Source organism: Sceloporus occidentalis, unplaced genomic scaffold (assembly GCF_023333645.1).
Source record: "Sceloporus occidentalis isolate IW3139 unplaced genomic scaffold, rSceOcc1.0.p SCAF_29, whole genome shotgun sequence".
Taxonomy (NCBI): Eukaryota; Metazoa; Chordata; class Lepidosauria; order Squamata; family Phrynosomatidae; genus Sceloporus; species Sceloporus occidentalis.
This window is the reverse complement of record NW_028317009.1, coordinates 5,259,345-5,274,892: the sequence shown is the minus strand read 5'-3', so window position 1 is coordinate 5,274,892 and position 15,548 is coordinate 5,259,345. Positions and strand designations below refer to the sequence as shown.

The 15,548-nt window shown below is 45.0% G+C and overlaps 2 protein-coding genes across 2 annotated transcripts; one reads left to right on the top strand and one right to left on the bottom strand.

The window, feature by feature from the left end:
- Window position 1: 1 nt before the first annotated feature.
- On the bottom strand, window positions 2-3,858 carry LOC149299176 (dynein regulatory complex subunit 4-like). Its single transcript, XM_089486515.1, has 10 exons — window positions 3,763-3,858; window positions 3,189-3,386; window positions 2,639-2,845; window positions 2,183-2,237; window positions 1,660-1,865; window positions 1,232-1,399; window positions 727-813; window positions 399-608; window positions 242-307; window positions 2-151 (listed from the first exon to the last, which is right to left on the bottom strand). The coding sequence occupies exons 1-10, from the start codon at window positions 3,775-3,777 to the stop codon at window positions 2-4; spliced, it is 1,362 nt and encodes a 453-aa protein (XP_089342641.1). The 5' UTR covers window positions 3,778-3,858.
- Window positions 3,859-10,462: 6,604 nt separating this feature from the next.
- Window positions 10,463-15,018, top strand: LOC149299175 (dysbindin domain-containing protein 1-like). Its single transcript, XM_089486616.1, has 4 exons — window positions 10,463-10,493; window positions 13,956-14,108; window positions 14,338-14,478; window positions 14,861-15,018. The coding sequence occupies exons 1-4, from the start codon at window positions 10,463-10,465 to the stop codon at window positions 15,016-15,018; spliced, it is 483 nt and encodes a 160-aa protein (XP_089342742.1).
- Window positions 15,019-15,548: the final 530 nt, after the last annotated feature.

The window sequence follows — 15,548 nt, the reverse complement described above, 5'->3', positions numbered from 1 at the left end:
TTTACGTTGTAGCAGCAACCAGCCCAGCAGGGCCCTGGCCCAATCTCTGCCCAGCTGCCAGGTTCTCCAGCGGTTTAAATCCAAACTCATCCAGAGGAATGCCAAAAGCTCGCATCTTCGCTTCGTACGTCCGCAGGAGGTCATTGTGAGACTGGGAGACAGCGGGGGAAGAGAGGTCAGTGCCGTGTTTGTGTTGTGTGAGTACAGGTAGACAACAGACTTCTAACCCTGGCATTCTCACCTTGCACACTCTTGCCAGCTCGTACTGTAGATCCTTAATGGCGTTGTTCTTTGTATCGAGTACATCCTAGAAGAAAACCAAAGTAGATTTTACAGATGGGACATCGTTGAAGCCGGTCAATTCAATTTACCCCATCAAACGGTATATATTTTTATACCTCCAGCTTGCGCGTGACTACGCTGAGTGCCATGGGGTCCAGGTTGGATGCGGCAAGCACCTCATTTAGTTGGGCCTCCTTTTTCTCCAGTGTTTCTCCCAGCGCTGTCAACTTCCGTTCCAGTAAAAGGTTCTTGAAGCTGCTCTTTTGCTGAACTTCGTGGATGGCGGCTGTGAATTTCGTGTAGAGTTCATCGCGCTCCTCTTGTAGCTGTGCAGACAAATCAAGGTATGGACATGTTGATTAGAGAATTGACAGCTGTTTAATATGGCACAGGAACATTGCACTCATTTACTGAGTAGACTCCATAAATCACCAAACCATTCACCTTTTCAAACCTTTGCTCTAACACCTCGTGCTCCCATTTCTCTTGGTTTAGCTCTTTCTCCGTCTGCTTCAGGCGTGTCTTTGTACTCTGAAAAAATAAAATATCACAGTAAAAAGTTAGCCTACATGTTACACAAAAAGGTTGGAATGCAGCACTCAGCAGTAAAATGGTGCACGAGCAAGGGTACCACCAAGTCCCTCAATAAATCCAAAATAAAGAAGCAAAGGCTCAGCACTCAAATGATAAGGTGAGTTTATTTCACACAGGCAACGTTTCAACGAAAGACCTGTGCGTCAAAACGTTGCCTGTGTGAAATACTCACCTTATCATTTGAGTGCTGAGCCTTTGCTTCTTTATTTTGAGCCTACATGTTACGTGACAGCTCCCACTGACACATGACAGGCAGCTTAGGACCTGTGCTGAAACGTTGTCTAGGGGTTGTTAATCCTTAATAGGAGAAAGAGATAGTTTGCTGCCCTTGCACAGACCAAACCGTAACACTCACAGCCAGAGCTGTCTTGTCTTTCTCGTAGTTGGCCAGCTGTTTCTGGAGATCTGCCACCTCTTCACGCGCCTTTTGCAGAGGCTCTGTAAGACGACGATTCTGCAGCTGTAGGTCCGCCATTTCCTTCCCCAGACGGTCTTCCTTCTTCTTCATCTCTTCCATCTGCTCCTATAAATATAAAATTTTGGAATTTTGTGTTCAACAGAATATCTGCTAGTTTATTTTTATTGCTAACTATCAACCCTTATACATAGAAACAATCTGCCCTTTTATTTTTATGTAAATATTCATCTGTATTACTTCTCAGTGAACAGATACATTTCAATATTATGTTTTCAGTCTAAATGATGGGCAGAATCTTTAGCCATTACACTTGGCCAATTGTGGATGGTTGCCTACCCTAAATGCGTTTGCTGGTGGTTGGTTACCTTAAGTGAATTGATCAATGCCAGGTTATTGAGTGTGATGTCATTGTAGTAGTTCTTAATGTCACTGAAGGCCTTCTCGTGGTTTTTCATTAAGGTGTTGATCTGTCCATTTTTTCGCTCTTCTATCTCGTGGATCTCTGTCTTCCTGCGCAGCTCCAGCTCATCACGTAAAATGTTCATCTTCTTTTCATATTTGGTCTCAATTTCTGAAAGGTATACAATTAATCCAAATGATCAAATTAATTTCGTGGCTAATTTTTAGCATTCTTTATTGTAATTTATGGGCTGCCATACTTATTAATACTGTAACATCCCAATCATGCAAAGCTATTGAATAAAATAACATGAAAGGTGTCTGGTTGTGATGCTTTGAATTCAGTGTGACTCGATGGTGTAAAATTAGAAACTAAATGACCAAATTGCTTGTAACTGCATATTAATGGCTATACTGTAACCCTGGCAACCCTCATCATGGCATTTAAAACCATTTTGACTGCCTTCCGAACAGAGGCAGAACACACACCTCGTACTTGTCTTTCAAAGTCGTTCCTTAAACGTGTGATCTCTTCGTCTTGTTTCTGATGAGAAAAAGTACACAAGTGAAAACCAATGCTAAAAACAGCAATGCAGAAAGTCACAAGTCTTACAGGAGAGACATTTTGGAAACGGTAAGTAAAGGGTGAAATATGTTTATCATTTTGATAATTTGTTCATTTTCATGTTCTCACCGTGGTTTACCAGATAACAGAGCTTACATTCTATTTTGCTGTGACACTTGGGGTTGATTATAAAATAACCCATATTGCTAACTGATTTCCAAGATCTGTACTAAAGCACATTTCCTTATTACTGACCAGCCTGCACTGGAACATGAAGACAACTTTATATATTCCTTAGATAATGGAAGTAGAATTGAATCACAGGGAAGTGTGGTTGCTGAGTGAAAGAGCCATGAGATATAACAAGTTGCTTTGCTCACCATCTTCAGGTTCTTCACCACCATTTCATTGGCCAGTTCCTGTTCTTTGAGCTCGACCCTCAATCCGCGCATGTCTTTCCGAAGTGTGGCCTCCTGCGAGTGATGATCCTTCTGTGCCAGCTTGATGGCTACGCTGCCTTCTGCCTTTAGCTCGGAGATGTTGTTCTGATGCTCATACAACAAATGCTTCACCTTCTGCTTATACACCTAAATACACAGGAAGAAAGGTTAGGGAAAAACAGGAGCAAACTAAATATCCTTCCTGCCTCCAATCAATTGTATTGTTCCCTATAACGGTCATTTACGGTTAGTATTCTGTGATTCCTTCATTCTAGGTTCATCTCTGTAACTTAATTGGCAATGAAACTGCAGTCTATTAAATGTTAATGTTTTAATATCCTGTTCTCAACCTGGTATAGGCCAGTCTCACAAAAAATGGTGTCAAGGTGGAACAGACAAATATAACATCAATTCATGGGCTTGCACTTCAGCCGGTGCAAGGTGTTTATCAAACTCTACGAACTACTTATTGTGTAAAAGCCAAACTCACTTTAATTTCCACCTGGTGCCTCTCCTCCGCCTCCTCCATTTCACGGTCTTTGTTCCGTAGCTCGGATTTCTTCTCATCGAGCTGCCGGCGGGTGATCTCCCAGAAGGTGTGGATCTTATCTCTCTCCAGTTGGAAGTAGTTGCGCTCCTCCCGTTCCCGATCGAGTTCCTCCCTCAGCCGTACGATGTGCTCCTCCAACTGGTAGGACAATCGCAGGGCGCGATTACACAGGGTAGGCAAAAATAAAAACATTTAGCTTATTAAGACATTAATGGACAGTAAGGATGATCAGGCGCATCCTCTTCAACCCATGAATATAATTATCTGCTAACACGGGGTGAGATGCTGGGGAGTTATCTAACTAGTAGCTAGCTAGTTAAATCCAGTGGGAAGCTATAGATACGAGTGCCGAGTTACAACCCTGTTTAGTATACAAAACTGAATCCTACATAATATGGAAATACATCATCGATGGTAACCAACGCTCTGAAAGAGAAGGCTGTGATGTTTGAGCATCGGGGGAGATCCCGGCGTACCCCTCGCCAGCGCTGTCTGTCAGCAGCACGCCGCTTACCTGCTCTTTGGTCATTTCTCCTGTGGCCACCCCATCTACGACCCCCGGGGTTTTCTTTCCTTTAGCAGACTTTTTCTTGCTTCCTTTCTTCTTTTTGGGTGGCTGCCGGAGAAGTATTGGGGACAGATAGTTATATATTTAGCTGGGTATAATCTAGTTCTACACGTTTCGGGAATGTACAGCATGGTGGGACAGGCTTTCTCTTCACCCATTATAATAAGAAGCTGCAGCCCGGCCCTCTGTAAGCTCAAGCCGGCTTCTACTATATAAAAGATCCACGAGAAGGCGGGTGGATGTTAGTTTTTGGCGATTAAAATCTTTTTTGTAGCAAAGGCCGCATCTTAGGCAAATAAGTTTTTATTCAGCATCCTTCCCTAGGCCGCAATTGCTGCCTACGCTTCCGTGTAAGTTCATAACCCGGTCGGACCCCCCGATCTCACCATGTTGGCCCCGGCTGCTTTCCACCGATGCAAGGTTACACGGTCACCTAGCAACCGAGAGGGAGTCGCGCGAGATTCTCGTGAGCACTTCCGGGTGCGGCACGGGGCGTTGCTCTTAGCAACAATACACAACCCGCGTCACCCAGCAACGAGACCGAAGCCCCTGGGGCAGGGCACACGTGGTTTTGCCGAGGATAGATAATAATTGTGAAGCCTGACGGCAGGCAAGTTTATTAAATATACGAGAAATGGATGCATGAGATGGCCTTACCCAACTCCGTTTCCCTATAGAAAGCAGGCTGACAGGAGGGGGTCAGCAGACCATTATCTAACATTAAAGAGTCAGAGGCTTAAAAGGAATGTAAGGGAGTTTTACTTTACTAAGAGGGTGGTAGATACATGGAGCAGCCTCCTAGCAGAAGTGGTGAGGGTAACACAGTAAGTGAATGTAAACATGCACGGGGATAGGGAAAACAGGCAGACTAGAAGGCCTCATGGGTCTGATCCGCACTCACATTATTGGTTTCTATCATACTCTCTGTGTGCCTGATGCCCCTCTATTCCAGGCGATACCCTGGGTATGAAGGTATCGCAGGGTTCCACAGCCCTAAACGCCCCGATAATGTGTATATAAAACAGAATGTGTTTATTGTATTGTCTAAAGAAAAACACTTTCAATGTTCTCGGTGAATTGCATCACCCGAAACATAAGTGTCCCCAAAAATGGCCTTTCTAATCTGCATGAAAACAGTTTATAACAGCGTTTTTCCTCCAGACGGCTGGCAAACGTCTCCACGAGCCGCCCGTGAATGCAGAAGGTTTCCACGCAAGAACTCCAAGACGTACACCACTCCTGACCCAAAAGCACGAGGAAAGTTGGCTCCAATATTCTCAAACTCAGATAAATAAGCCACAGAAGTTTGGGGATTCTGTATCAATAAAACAAATTTGGAACGTTTCGGCCCGATGTATCGTCTGGAGGAGGAAGAAGAATGAAGCCTACTCTGAAAAGAACTTTAAGTTAAGCATGGCGGTGGCTCGGTGATGCTCTGGGGGCTGCTTTGGATGCTCTGGCACTGGAAACCTATGTATGGAAGGCAAGATGCATTCATTGAAGTATCAGGAAATCCTAGGAGAAAATGTCGCTGGACCTTCCAACCGGACAATAATCCCAGGCATACCTCAAATTCCACCAAGGCTGGGAGATTCTCCAAGAGCCATCACAGCCTCCTGACTTGAACCCCATAGAGAATTTCTGGTGGGATTTAAAGAAGGGGGTTGCAGCCCGCAAACCTAAAAAGCTTATGTTTGATTTGTTTATTGCAAACAGATGAACGTACGTTTTGACAATAAACCAGCTTTGCAATGGGGAGGGTTGAATAATTCTGATTGCAACTATATGTTATACCTATATATATCTATCATATAAAAATAGCAAGAGCAGAGATACGAGGCTAGGTAACCGCATCTTAATCTCTCTCTTCTTTTCTCCAAGGATCATAGGAGAGCCATCAGCTGCTGAAGGAATGTCTGGCTGCGTTCCAAGATCACTGGAAAATCCGGCACAGTTTGAATACAAAGGTAGAGTATGTCGCTTGTCTATGGTATTCCTGAATAACCATCAGGCGGTTCTGGGAGGCAGTTGGGAGGGAAATAGGATCCGCTACAGGCTTTGCCAGCTGTTATAAGATAGGGTGGTGTAGGAAAAACAAAACAAATAATGTAAAGGATACCAAATGTAGGAGCAGAGAGAAGGTATAGAGCAGGGGCGTCCAACCTGTGGCCCTCCAGCTGCTGCAGGACTACATCTCCCATAATGCTCTTTCAGCTAAGGGGCTGGCTGAGGAGTATGGGAGATGTAGTCCTGCAGCAGCTGGAGGGCCGCAGGTTGGATGCCCCTGGTATAGAGAAAGCTGTGCTGAAGAGTTCTAGACACCCCACATTTGTCCAGATTAATTAACCACTGCCTTGCAAGAAAATAGAAATATATACATGATTTCTAATGACCGCCGAGTTTGTACAGCTCTGTGTAATCAATAGATTTGCAGACACCTTTATTTATAGAACACTTTGACTGCGGTTCCAATGTGTGCCTAATTATTCTCTACAGTACAAAGAGTGACAAATGAACACGTTCCACGGTAGTTAACACACAGGGAGCATCTGCCGCTTCCAAATCATCACATTATTTTGTAGATCGCGTTAATCGCATCACCCTGCATCTCTGATCTGTTGATTGTTTACGATTAAATATGAACCTTGCTGGGTTTTATGGGGATTTTTTTTTAGCGAAACGTGCCATATAACAACTGGTCATGAGGTCTCACGGCTTTCTTTGAAAGTGACACCTAACAGCCACCAACGCATATGACATTTCTCTATTTTTAACTGCTCTCTGCTCTTATAAATAAGTCATTTGGCTTTTCATCAGCCAATTTCCCCTTTAATTACACATTTGAGTCTGTTGGCTTCTTTGAGGCTGGTGTTGTATCAGACACAGATTAATAATGCAACTTTTTCTTCTGTAACGTGGTTCTGCATGTCTCCTTATTTTTGATATTAGTAGTTTATTCACAAACCGTGTGACAGGAGAACATGGTAACACGCCAGATGTTAAGAAACTACCATCCTTATGATTGTGGCTGGGCTGGGAATTATGGTTTTCTTTTTGGAGGTTCCCTAGCATCTGAAAAGTTGCCAGACCGGTACAAACTTATGATCCAGCTCTACGTTGTGCTGCAGAAGTTATCTCAGGTTTTCTTCTCAGATCTCCTCACAGTCAAAACATATAAAAAAAAATCTGTAAGCAGGTGGTGGAAGATATTGGAAGATGTTTTTATGGAGCTATAGTGTTTTAATTCACATGACGGCTTTTCTTCCAGGAACTCGAATAGCATCCAGTACTCTGCTGTGCCTCGGCCACAAAAGATGCTTGTTGGTAAACCAGCGGTGTAGGACCTCCACTAGAATGATCCAAAGTGTGCAGCTGAGAAGGTATGTGTTTATAGATACTATGGGTACATTTAATAGTTTTACATTTAATAGAAAGCCAAGAAAAATTTAATTTGTATGGTCTTCATGGTCTTGCCAGATAACTGTAAATGATGGGAAGGGGTCTTTGCGAAGTAAGGAGAGCAGACTGCACCTATATTTTACAGTTCAGGGAGAGGTCATGTAAGGTGTTCACCCTAGTTTTACCGTGCAAGGCAATGAAAGGCATAGTCCAGGGGTGTCCAACCTGCGGCCCTCCAGCTGCTGCAGGACTACATCTCCCTACATCTAAGGGGCTGGCTGAGGAGCATGGGAGATGTAGTCCTGCAGCAGCTGGAGGGCCGCAGGTTGGACTCCCATGGGATAGTCTAAGAGTTCGCAGCCTCGCTGCAGGCTGGAAGTCTAAGATGAGTAAAGACTAACTGCTATGGCTTATCGCATTTACCGATGCCCTGCAAACGTCCTTTGTAGTGCTTAGTACTCGAGGTAAATTATTCTGCCATTACAATCATAATTATAGCTCACATGATGCCACTCAGTATAAGCTTAGAGATCTGAAGCAGAAGAAAGTCTCTGTGCTCTCAATATAACGTGCTAGTGAGAGGGATATGTATACCACAGCACGACCTCAAAAACCATTAGACAGAATTATGGTAAATAGGCTCTTAACACTCATTCACAATCAAGCCACGCAAAGTACTTTCATCCCAGCATAACCTTGTCCATCACATTCCCTGATTGTTTGGGGATAGGAGAGTCCGTTGATAACGGGGAATATTCCGCAGTAACAGCCCCAAGCACTGAATTTTCCAGATTGTTTTTCATGGGGATGAGACCCCGAGTGAGGTGCTTTGCCTAAAGATCATGTTGTAGACAAGATTGTGGAAAAGATAGCTTCAGTCACGGAAAATCCACAACATTTTATGGTTCATGGGACATGATGCTGCACAGATTCAGGGGAGCTAAGTCAAAAGGTGCCTCCACCTCTGCCAAAGCAGGTGCTATGGCACAGAGTAAAGGGCCCATCGGTGCCAGGTTGGTGCCCTTTGCATGTGGCTTGGCTCATTGTGATTTTCACAGTATTGCCGACAGAGCTCGGCGACTAAAACTCAAAGAGGCTAGTACCACTTAACCTATAAATGACCAAAGTGGGCTATAGCACCATGCTGCAAGAGGTTTTACCTTGATGCGTGGCACTTTAGCGTACTTTGGTAATTTAGAGGTTAAGCAGCTCTAGCAGCCGGGAAGTGAGGTGCTGTGATTAATTGGCAGCTCGCACCTCTCCTTGTGCAGTCTGAGCGTGTCACGCCGTGTGAGCAGACTTCTAATTCTGCTCCTTTCGGGTACCTTTTCAGTCCTCTGTCTGAATGCACAGAGCTGGAAATCACTGCTTTCTTCTGCCCCAGCTGTCGGAGTGCTAGCGATACGCAAAACACTTCTGAGGTCTTATAGAAGTCTTATATCCACCGTGGAACAATGTTATAAAATAGTTAATTCAGTGGTTTAGGATATGCTGCCAAAACATGCTTTTTTTTCATGAAATATATCAGTATAAATTCCTGGGGTAATATTACAGCGAAAACTAATGTAGCTTGGTCGTTATTACTGGAGAAAAAGATTACTTTATGTAGCAATACACCGGTTTGATGAGCTGTTTCTTCATTTTTCCATTTAAGAGCTGACCACTGTTCTAGCTCATCCTAAATAATAGACAACGTTTTACAGCTCGTCACAGAGCCCCCGTGATACTGCTCTCCTGTAACTTTCTGCCGTCATAACAAAATATCCCCCTCCTTACGCTCTTTCTGTGGGCCCAAGCTCTCTCCCCATTTATCACCTCTTCACTTCACTCATGCTGCCCCATATCTGTGGGACTCACTTCCACCCAGGGCCCACCGATGATGAAATGCTGCCCACCACAACCTCATCCATATCAAATTATGTATTATCGTGATTAATACATTCAGTCTCACACTCTCTCTTTGTCTTCTTTCTTCATCCCTTTCTCCTTGTATCTTCTTTCTTCATCGACTTCTCTGTGAACCTAGCGTCGCAGATCCTATATTTGGCACCTTCATCATTTTTACACACACTTACACACCAACACACATACTTTCTCTTTCACACAAACAAATACACATCCATGCTGACAAATGTACCCATATACATTCATGCTCACACACACTTAACCATCCATGCTCACACATACATCCACACGTGCATGCATACTCCTTTACTCACTCCCTTTCATCAGCTTTCCTTCCAGGTGTGAGCAGCTTTGCATTTAACTGTGTGGTCACCTAACCTTGCTTTATTTGAGCCTGCTACTTTCACTCCTTCTTGTTTTCTTCAAAGTAAGCCTCTGCTCCTGGTACACTTCAGTGAAAAGGTGGTGGTTCCAGGCACCTAAGCGTTTGGAGGAACAGGGAACTGTCTTTTTCTGGAAGTACACAAGAGATCAGAAAACTGCAGATAGATTCATGGAGAAAGAGGGGTGCAGAAGTGATTCCCTTTCTCCACGAATCTGTCCAGAAAGAACATGTCTTGGAGCAGCATAGCGCTGCCTGGATCCCATGGACCCACAAGGACACATGTAAGGGGCCGCCTTTGCTTAAATCTAACCACCAGCTTCCACCTCCCCTCTTAAAAACCCCAAACCCACTTCTTCAGAGAAGCTTACTACCTATTCAGAGAGAACGTGCATTATCTGTCACTAATACAACTCCCACGTTCATCTATTGGAACTATCTGCCCCTCCGTACCGATTCGTCTGTCAGTTCTCGTTTCGTCAGTCCCTTTGACCACCTTTTTAAAAGATCTTGCTTTACGTCAGCTCTAGCCGTTATAGACCTGGATACAATTGACTACGTGCTCAGGATACACAGTAACCTACATGCTGGATACTTTTCCAGTGCCGCATGTGTGCTGAGCGTGGCGAGATCATACGTACATTGTGCTATGTGATGCAGCATCCAGATTTGGTGGAGTCCACGTCCCTTCCCCCTACCTCACTGATCAGGGCTCCTTGCCAGGTTCTCCTACACACACGTTTTCTCGTCCCACCCCTCGGTCTCTCGCTGCCTCTGTCTGCTCATTTTCCATGCAAAGCTCACTTATCACTGGAGCTCTACGGCTGGGGATGTGTGTCTGTGCCGCAGATTCCCCATCCTGCTGCTTGCTGCTGGGAGGAGGCAGTATCTGCTGCTGCCCTCTGCCTGCTCTCTTCCTGCTCAGCTGAAGGAGGAGGCAGCTTCTGGTCTACCATCTGGATGGAGGCACAGCAAGGGCCTGCTACCCCAGGTAAGTCTTTGACCATGGGTTGAGCGGAGGCCCCAGGTCTGCTCCTTTACTTTTTAGGATCGCTGATGCAAGTTCTGCAACATGTTTTCATTGTTCATTGGGTAGGATAGGGACAGATGTGTGCCGACTTCAAATGTTCTACTTTGCAGGCAACCAGTGCCGCATCACACACACACACACACACACACACACACTAAGTTTGCCACTACTGAGAAGGTCAGCAAGGAATTGTGATGTAGACCTGTGCATCGTGAGGACCATTGTCTTACTTTTAGGAAATAATGCAGAGATGCCACAAACCCACTTGCTGCAGAATTTGGAAGTGGTGTCACGTGACCACGTCCTTACAGCTTCTGTAAATCATCCGGTCTGCATGCCATTTTCTCGTCTGATTATATAATTAGTTCTAAGAGTCCGATCCTCGTCCTGTTGGAAAGGGTGGGTTTAGCAAGGTTTTTATTTGAACTAAAAGCCCAGATGTAATAGGTTAAAGGAAAGGGAGCAGATTTTGGAGACACCTGGTTGCTGACAGGTTACAGGCATCATTTATATATTATTCTCAAAGTGGATTTGTGCCCCACCAGGGATAGGACCCTAACGGTGGCCCATCATTCAATTCAACACGTACGACTAAATAGAAAAAGGGGAAATGTGCGCGTCAACACACACACATAATCTCTTTAAATTATCCTGTTTTAAGCCTTTATAAATTTACTGTCGATGCTGCAAATAACTAATTATCCAAAGGCTCTTGGTATCTAATGATTTGCCAAAAATCTAACAACTTTGGAGTCTTTTGTTATTTGGCCTGCAGTCAGGTGAGGGAATGGAGAATCACCTCTATTAAAGTAAAGCAAGTAAAGTGATGTACAAGCGGATAATAGCATTTGATCTCCTGCAAATGAAAGGCAAATCTTTCTGTAGAAAGCTGCCTCTTGCAATTTAACAGAGGTCATTCGTTAAAAGCCATAAAATAGATGGGTGACAATAACAATCAGACACGCTGTGACAGCCAGACAGAAACCCCCCAGGCACGTAGTAGAAGTTTGTAGATCGCTATAAGCCTTTTCGTTAATCCCGGGAGCAGAGCCTGTTCACATTAGCTGAGCCACAAGAGGAGAGCACAGGGGATGAAATAAGGTTCATAAACTGGCTGTCAAAGGACCATGAACATGTGTCTCCATGTGTCAGACTATTATATAATCTCCGGAAGTAGGCCATGTACATTAAAGAAACAGACACAGCGGTATAGCGACTGCAGTCAGACTTTAGATACTAACAGGAAAGCTTGATGAACGCATCCCCTGGGTAAGTGACAGCAGAGGCCCAATTAATACGCGCTCGCAAACTGAGCCAAAAGCGGTCACATGTTGCCCCCGGAGGGAGACGTTTCTATCGCCTGGCGTGTCTTGAGTGACAACCCTGCTCCATAGGGAACAAAGATGGAAGTGAGGATCGCCGTATTAGTGCGCCATAGTCAGGGAGCGGCCAGATACAGGGAAACCACACACACATTCTAGAACTTGGGCCATATGTTTCAAGGAACATTCTGGGTGCAAGAAATGGACCAATCACAAAGGATAGCATGTCCTGCGTGGTTCACTTTTACCAGATCTGTCCATTACATCAATATGTCAATGCCATCTAGAATTCAGTAATACAGCATTATTACTACACTGTATTTATTTTGTAGAACACCAGCACATCCCTCAGTATAGTTACAAGGGAGAAACATCTGCAAGACAATTAAGATTATTGCCGCAACCCTTTAAAGACATCAAGTCTCTTCATCTAATCACGAGTGTCTTCTCTAGGACGAACGTAGGCGCGCTCATCTGTGTGTAGAGTAGGAAAGGAACACGGGACAATCTTCTCGGGACGTTACAGTAACAGAAGATGAGACACAGTGTAGCTTTCTTGTCTTCTCGCTGCGTGTGCGGAGGCAAATTGCAGATCGCCTGCATTTTCTGCAGTGCTGCAGAATAGGTTGCTACAGCATTATGATAATATACCGTCACAGGTGCCAACACGTCAATGCCGTTGGTCTACAACATTGGGATGTCATAAAATATTCTTATGCTGTATTAACCTTTTGAGTTCCTGTGAAATAAAGCATTTTGCCCTCTATTGGTTAATCACGGTCCATCCAGTCTTCACCGATAATTCCCTGAGCAGAGAGGTCATGTATAAGATTGTGGCAGACGGTGACAGAGGCTTGCGATTTTGGTCTGTAGCTGGATTTATTGGTTATTGCTGGTGTCATTCAATTGAATGAAAGGAACTGTAGCCCGTCTGGTCAAGAAGAACTTGAGAGGTCATAAAAATAAGACAATTGACGTGACCTAAGTATTCTAGCTGTCTTACAGTTTATTTGCTGGGACATGTTGTGTAGGAGCTGTTGACATGAGAGGCCATTTGGGTGAGGGGGGGTGAAGGAGTGAAGTTAGTCCTTCAGCTGTTGGTGACCCACATATCCCATACCACTGGCTTGTACAGTATTAAGGGATTGTGGTTTCCCAACAGCTGGAGGGACACTGCTGCTCATTCCTCAGATAGAGTGTCCATAGCCTGGAGTTATAGCCATTTAGGCGGTTAACCCAGCCAAGTCTGTGGTCCGGCTAACTCGAGTGGTGTCACAGAAGCCCCAAACGCAATAGGACGAACTACCACCTGCCTGCTGGCGCTCAATGTGATGTTAAGGGGGAACGTGGATGTGGAAGGGTTAATGGGAAAAACCAGCCAGCAGGGTCACTCACTGCTCTCCCCGCAGGGCTACACCTTAACCCCAAACCTGTTCAACCTACGACCCCAAAACTTTATTCTCTGCCACCACCAAGAGACAGAGAACATACAAAAAGTTTTAAACAGGGATTAAACATAATTCCAAAGTAACATAATCTGCAGGAATCTCTATGTATTAAACCCCCTGATGTTTCAGGAAATTGTGATCCGAATTCTTCCAGATTTCATTTCTTCCGGGAATCTTCTTCCTTTGTCTCTGGGATCCGCCCACTTGGTGTCACATGGTGTGGGGGTGTGTAGTCAGCGCACTTTACAGAGATGATGATCTCTGGGTTGTAAACATGGCAGCCAACTCCTGCCTGATGTTTGCATGTTTCAGATTCTGTTGTTATGTTGCCGTGTCATACACGTGTACGGGCACCCAGCACCCCCCTATCTACCTGTCAGCTACGTCACCCATTGTTATTGCTTGGGCCCTGTTTAACCCTTTCCGGACAGGTTTCCTACCAATCCGGCGGTCGCACAGTCAGAACACAGAACTTCATGTTAGGATTCTATAAAAACATAACCATATTTCTCAAACCACAACTCAGCGCAGCGTCCCCGGTGTCTCTCCGGTGCCTGGTCCAGGGTTACTTTGCAGGATCTGACCTCAGAAAAAGTGAAATTTTCTGGTATTCATTCAAGATGCCTGTAATTCATGTCTTCTAGTCCTTGAAGAGCGCAGCAGAGAGGTGGGGGGCAGTAGCGGCTCCCACCCCGCTGCTTCTACAGAGGTAACTGTGGAGGAGCCTCAGCAAGCGGGTACAGCAGACGAGGAGTCGGGGGTCCTGGTGCCCGTGTCCGGTCTCTTGCAGGTCACAGAGAGAAGGCGTAAGTACCTCTATCCTGGATTGTAAGCTTGTTTGAGCAGAGCCCTCCTTGGCTTTTGTTTTGTTGTTTACTACTTGTTATGTCAGGGTTTACCCATTGTACATGGCTGCTGAATATGATGGTGCTATATAAAACAGCTAATAATAATTATCAGACCTTACAGTTCTTTAAAGCGAATCTCAGGAGATCTTCTCCAAGATATTTTGTTTTTTCCCCCCTCTTGACACAGAGCCCCTTAGCAGTGTCTCATCTCTTGAAGTGCATTTTGACCTCTTAGACCTGACCGAACTCACAGATATGTCTGACCAAGAACTGGTCGAAGTTTTTGCAGACTCAGACGATGAGAATCAACAGAACGAGCCTCCTCTAGGTAAGAAAAATAAATCAGAATCCATGACACATTAGTCCACCCCAGGGTTAGTGCACCCCAATCTTAGTGCAGAGTTGATTCTTACGTGGAATGTACGAAGCAGTTTGGGATGCTGCGTACACCATTGGCATGTCTTATGGGGGGGGGCAGTGGCGGGCAGCATGTTTGATTTATATGTCATTCATCTCAGGCCAAGTTTAAATTATGGACAGAAGTCCAAGTATAACATTACTCATTGTCCCTCTGTACAATGTACAACATTCACTGTACATGAGCAAATGTATTGGCTTTGGAATAAGATTAGCCTTTGTATATATGTTCTTTTGTAGTCTATGTTAAAGGCTGTGGATCACGCCAAGCCTCTCGGCATATTGATTTTCAGGTCTGCAGTTGCCCCCGCTGCCTCGGCCCGGGTATCTCCGCTCTTCATCCTGGACCAGGTCAAGAGCAGAAAGAGAAAAAAAACATCTAAGCGATTCAGAGCTCCAAGGAGGCCTGCTGGACAGCTTCATCACCGCCGAGAGATCCAAAGAAAACTAAACAGCCTTCACCCACCGATATGTGTTCTTGTGACCCTCTCCTAAAGAGGAATGGGGAGCAGACCACAAAAATTATCAAGAGCACAGCTTCAGAAACTGCACTATTACTGCACCTAATGGTTTGGTGTATTATCTCCAATACACAGTTTTGCTGGTTGAAACCTACATAACTGTATACTCTTATACATGAATTCAATTTAAAGTTGGCATGCAGGAGTCATGAGCCCTTGATCTTGTCTGCGATAGGTAGTGCACCTTTTAGATTGTGTGCATTATGTTAGATGTTATGTGTATTGGTGCATCACACGCAGGCGTCATATGTTCATGGCGACAGAGAGCCTCCAACCTTCCGATGGCGTGATGGTCAGGTGCCCTGCCTGCCATATGTTGCGCCTGTTTCGATTCCCTGTAGCTCCTTGTGGAGCATCCGGCCATCCGGTGGTTTGAAGGCCTACTCGATGCTGCGGTCCTAGCCTGGTTTCGCTTGAAGGTTCGGTGTGTTGCCTATGAGATGATGCGCTGATGGCTCGC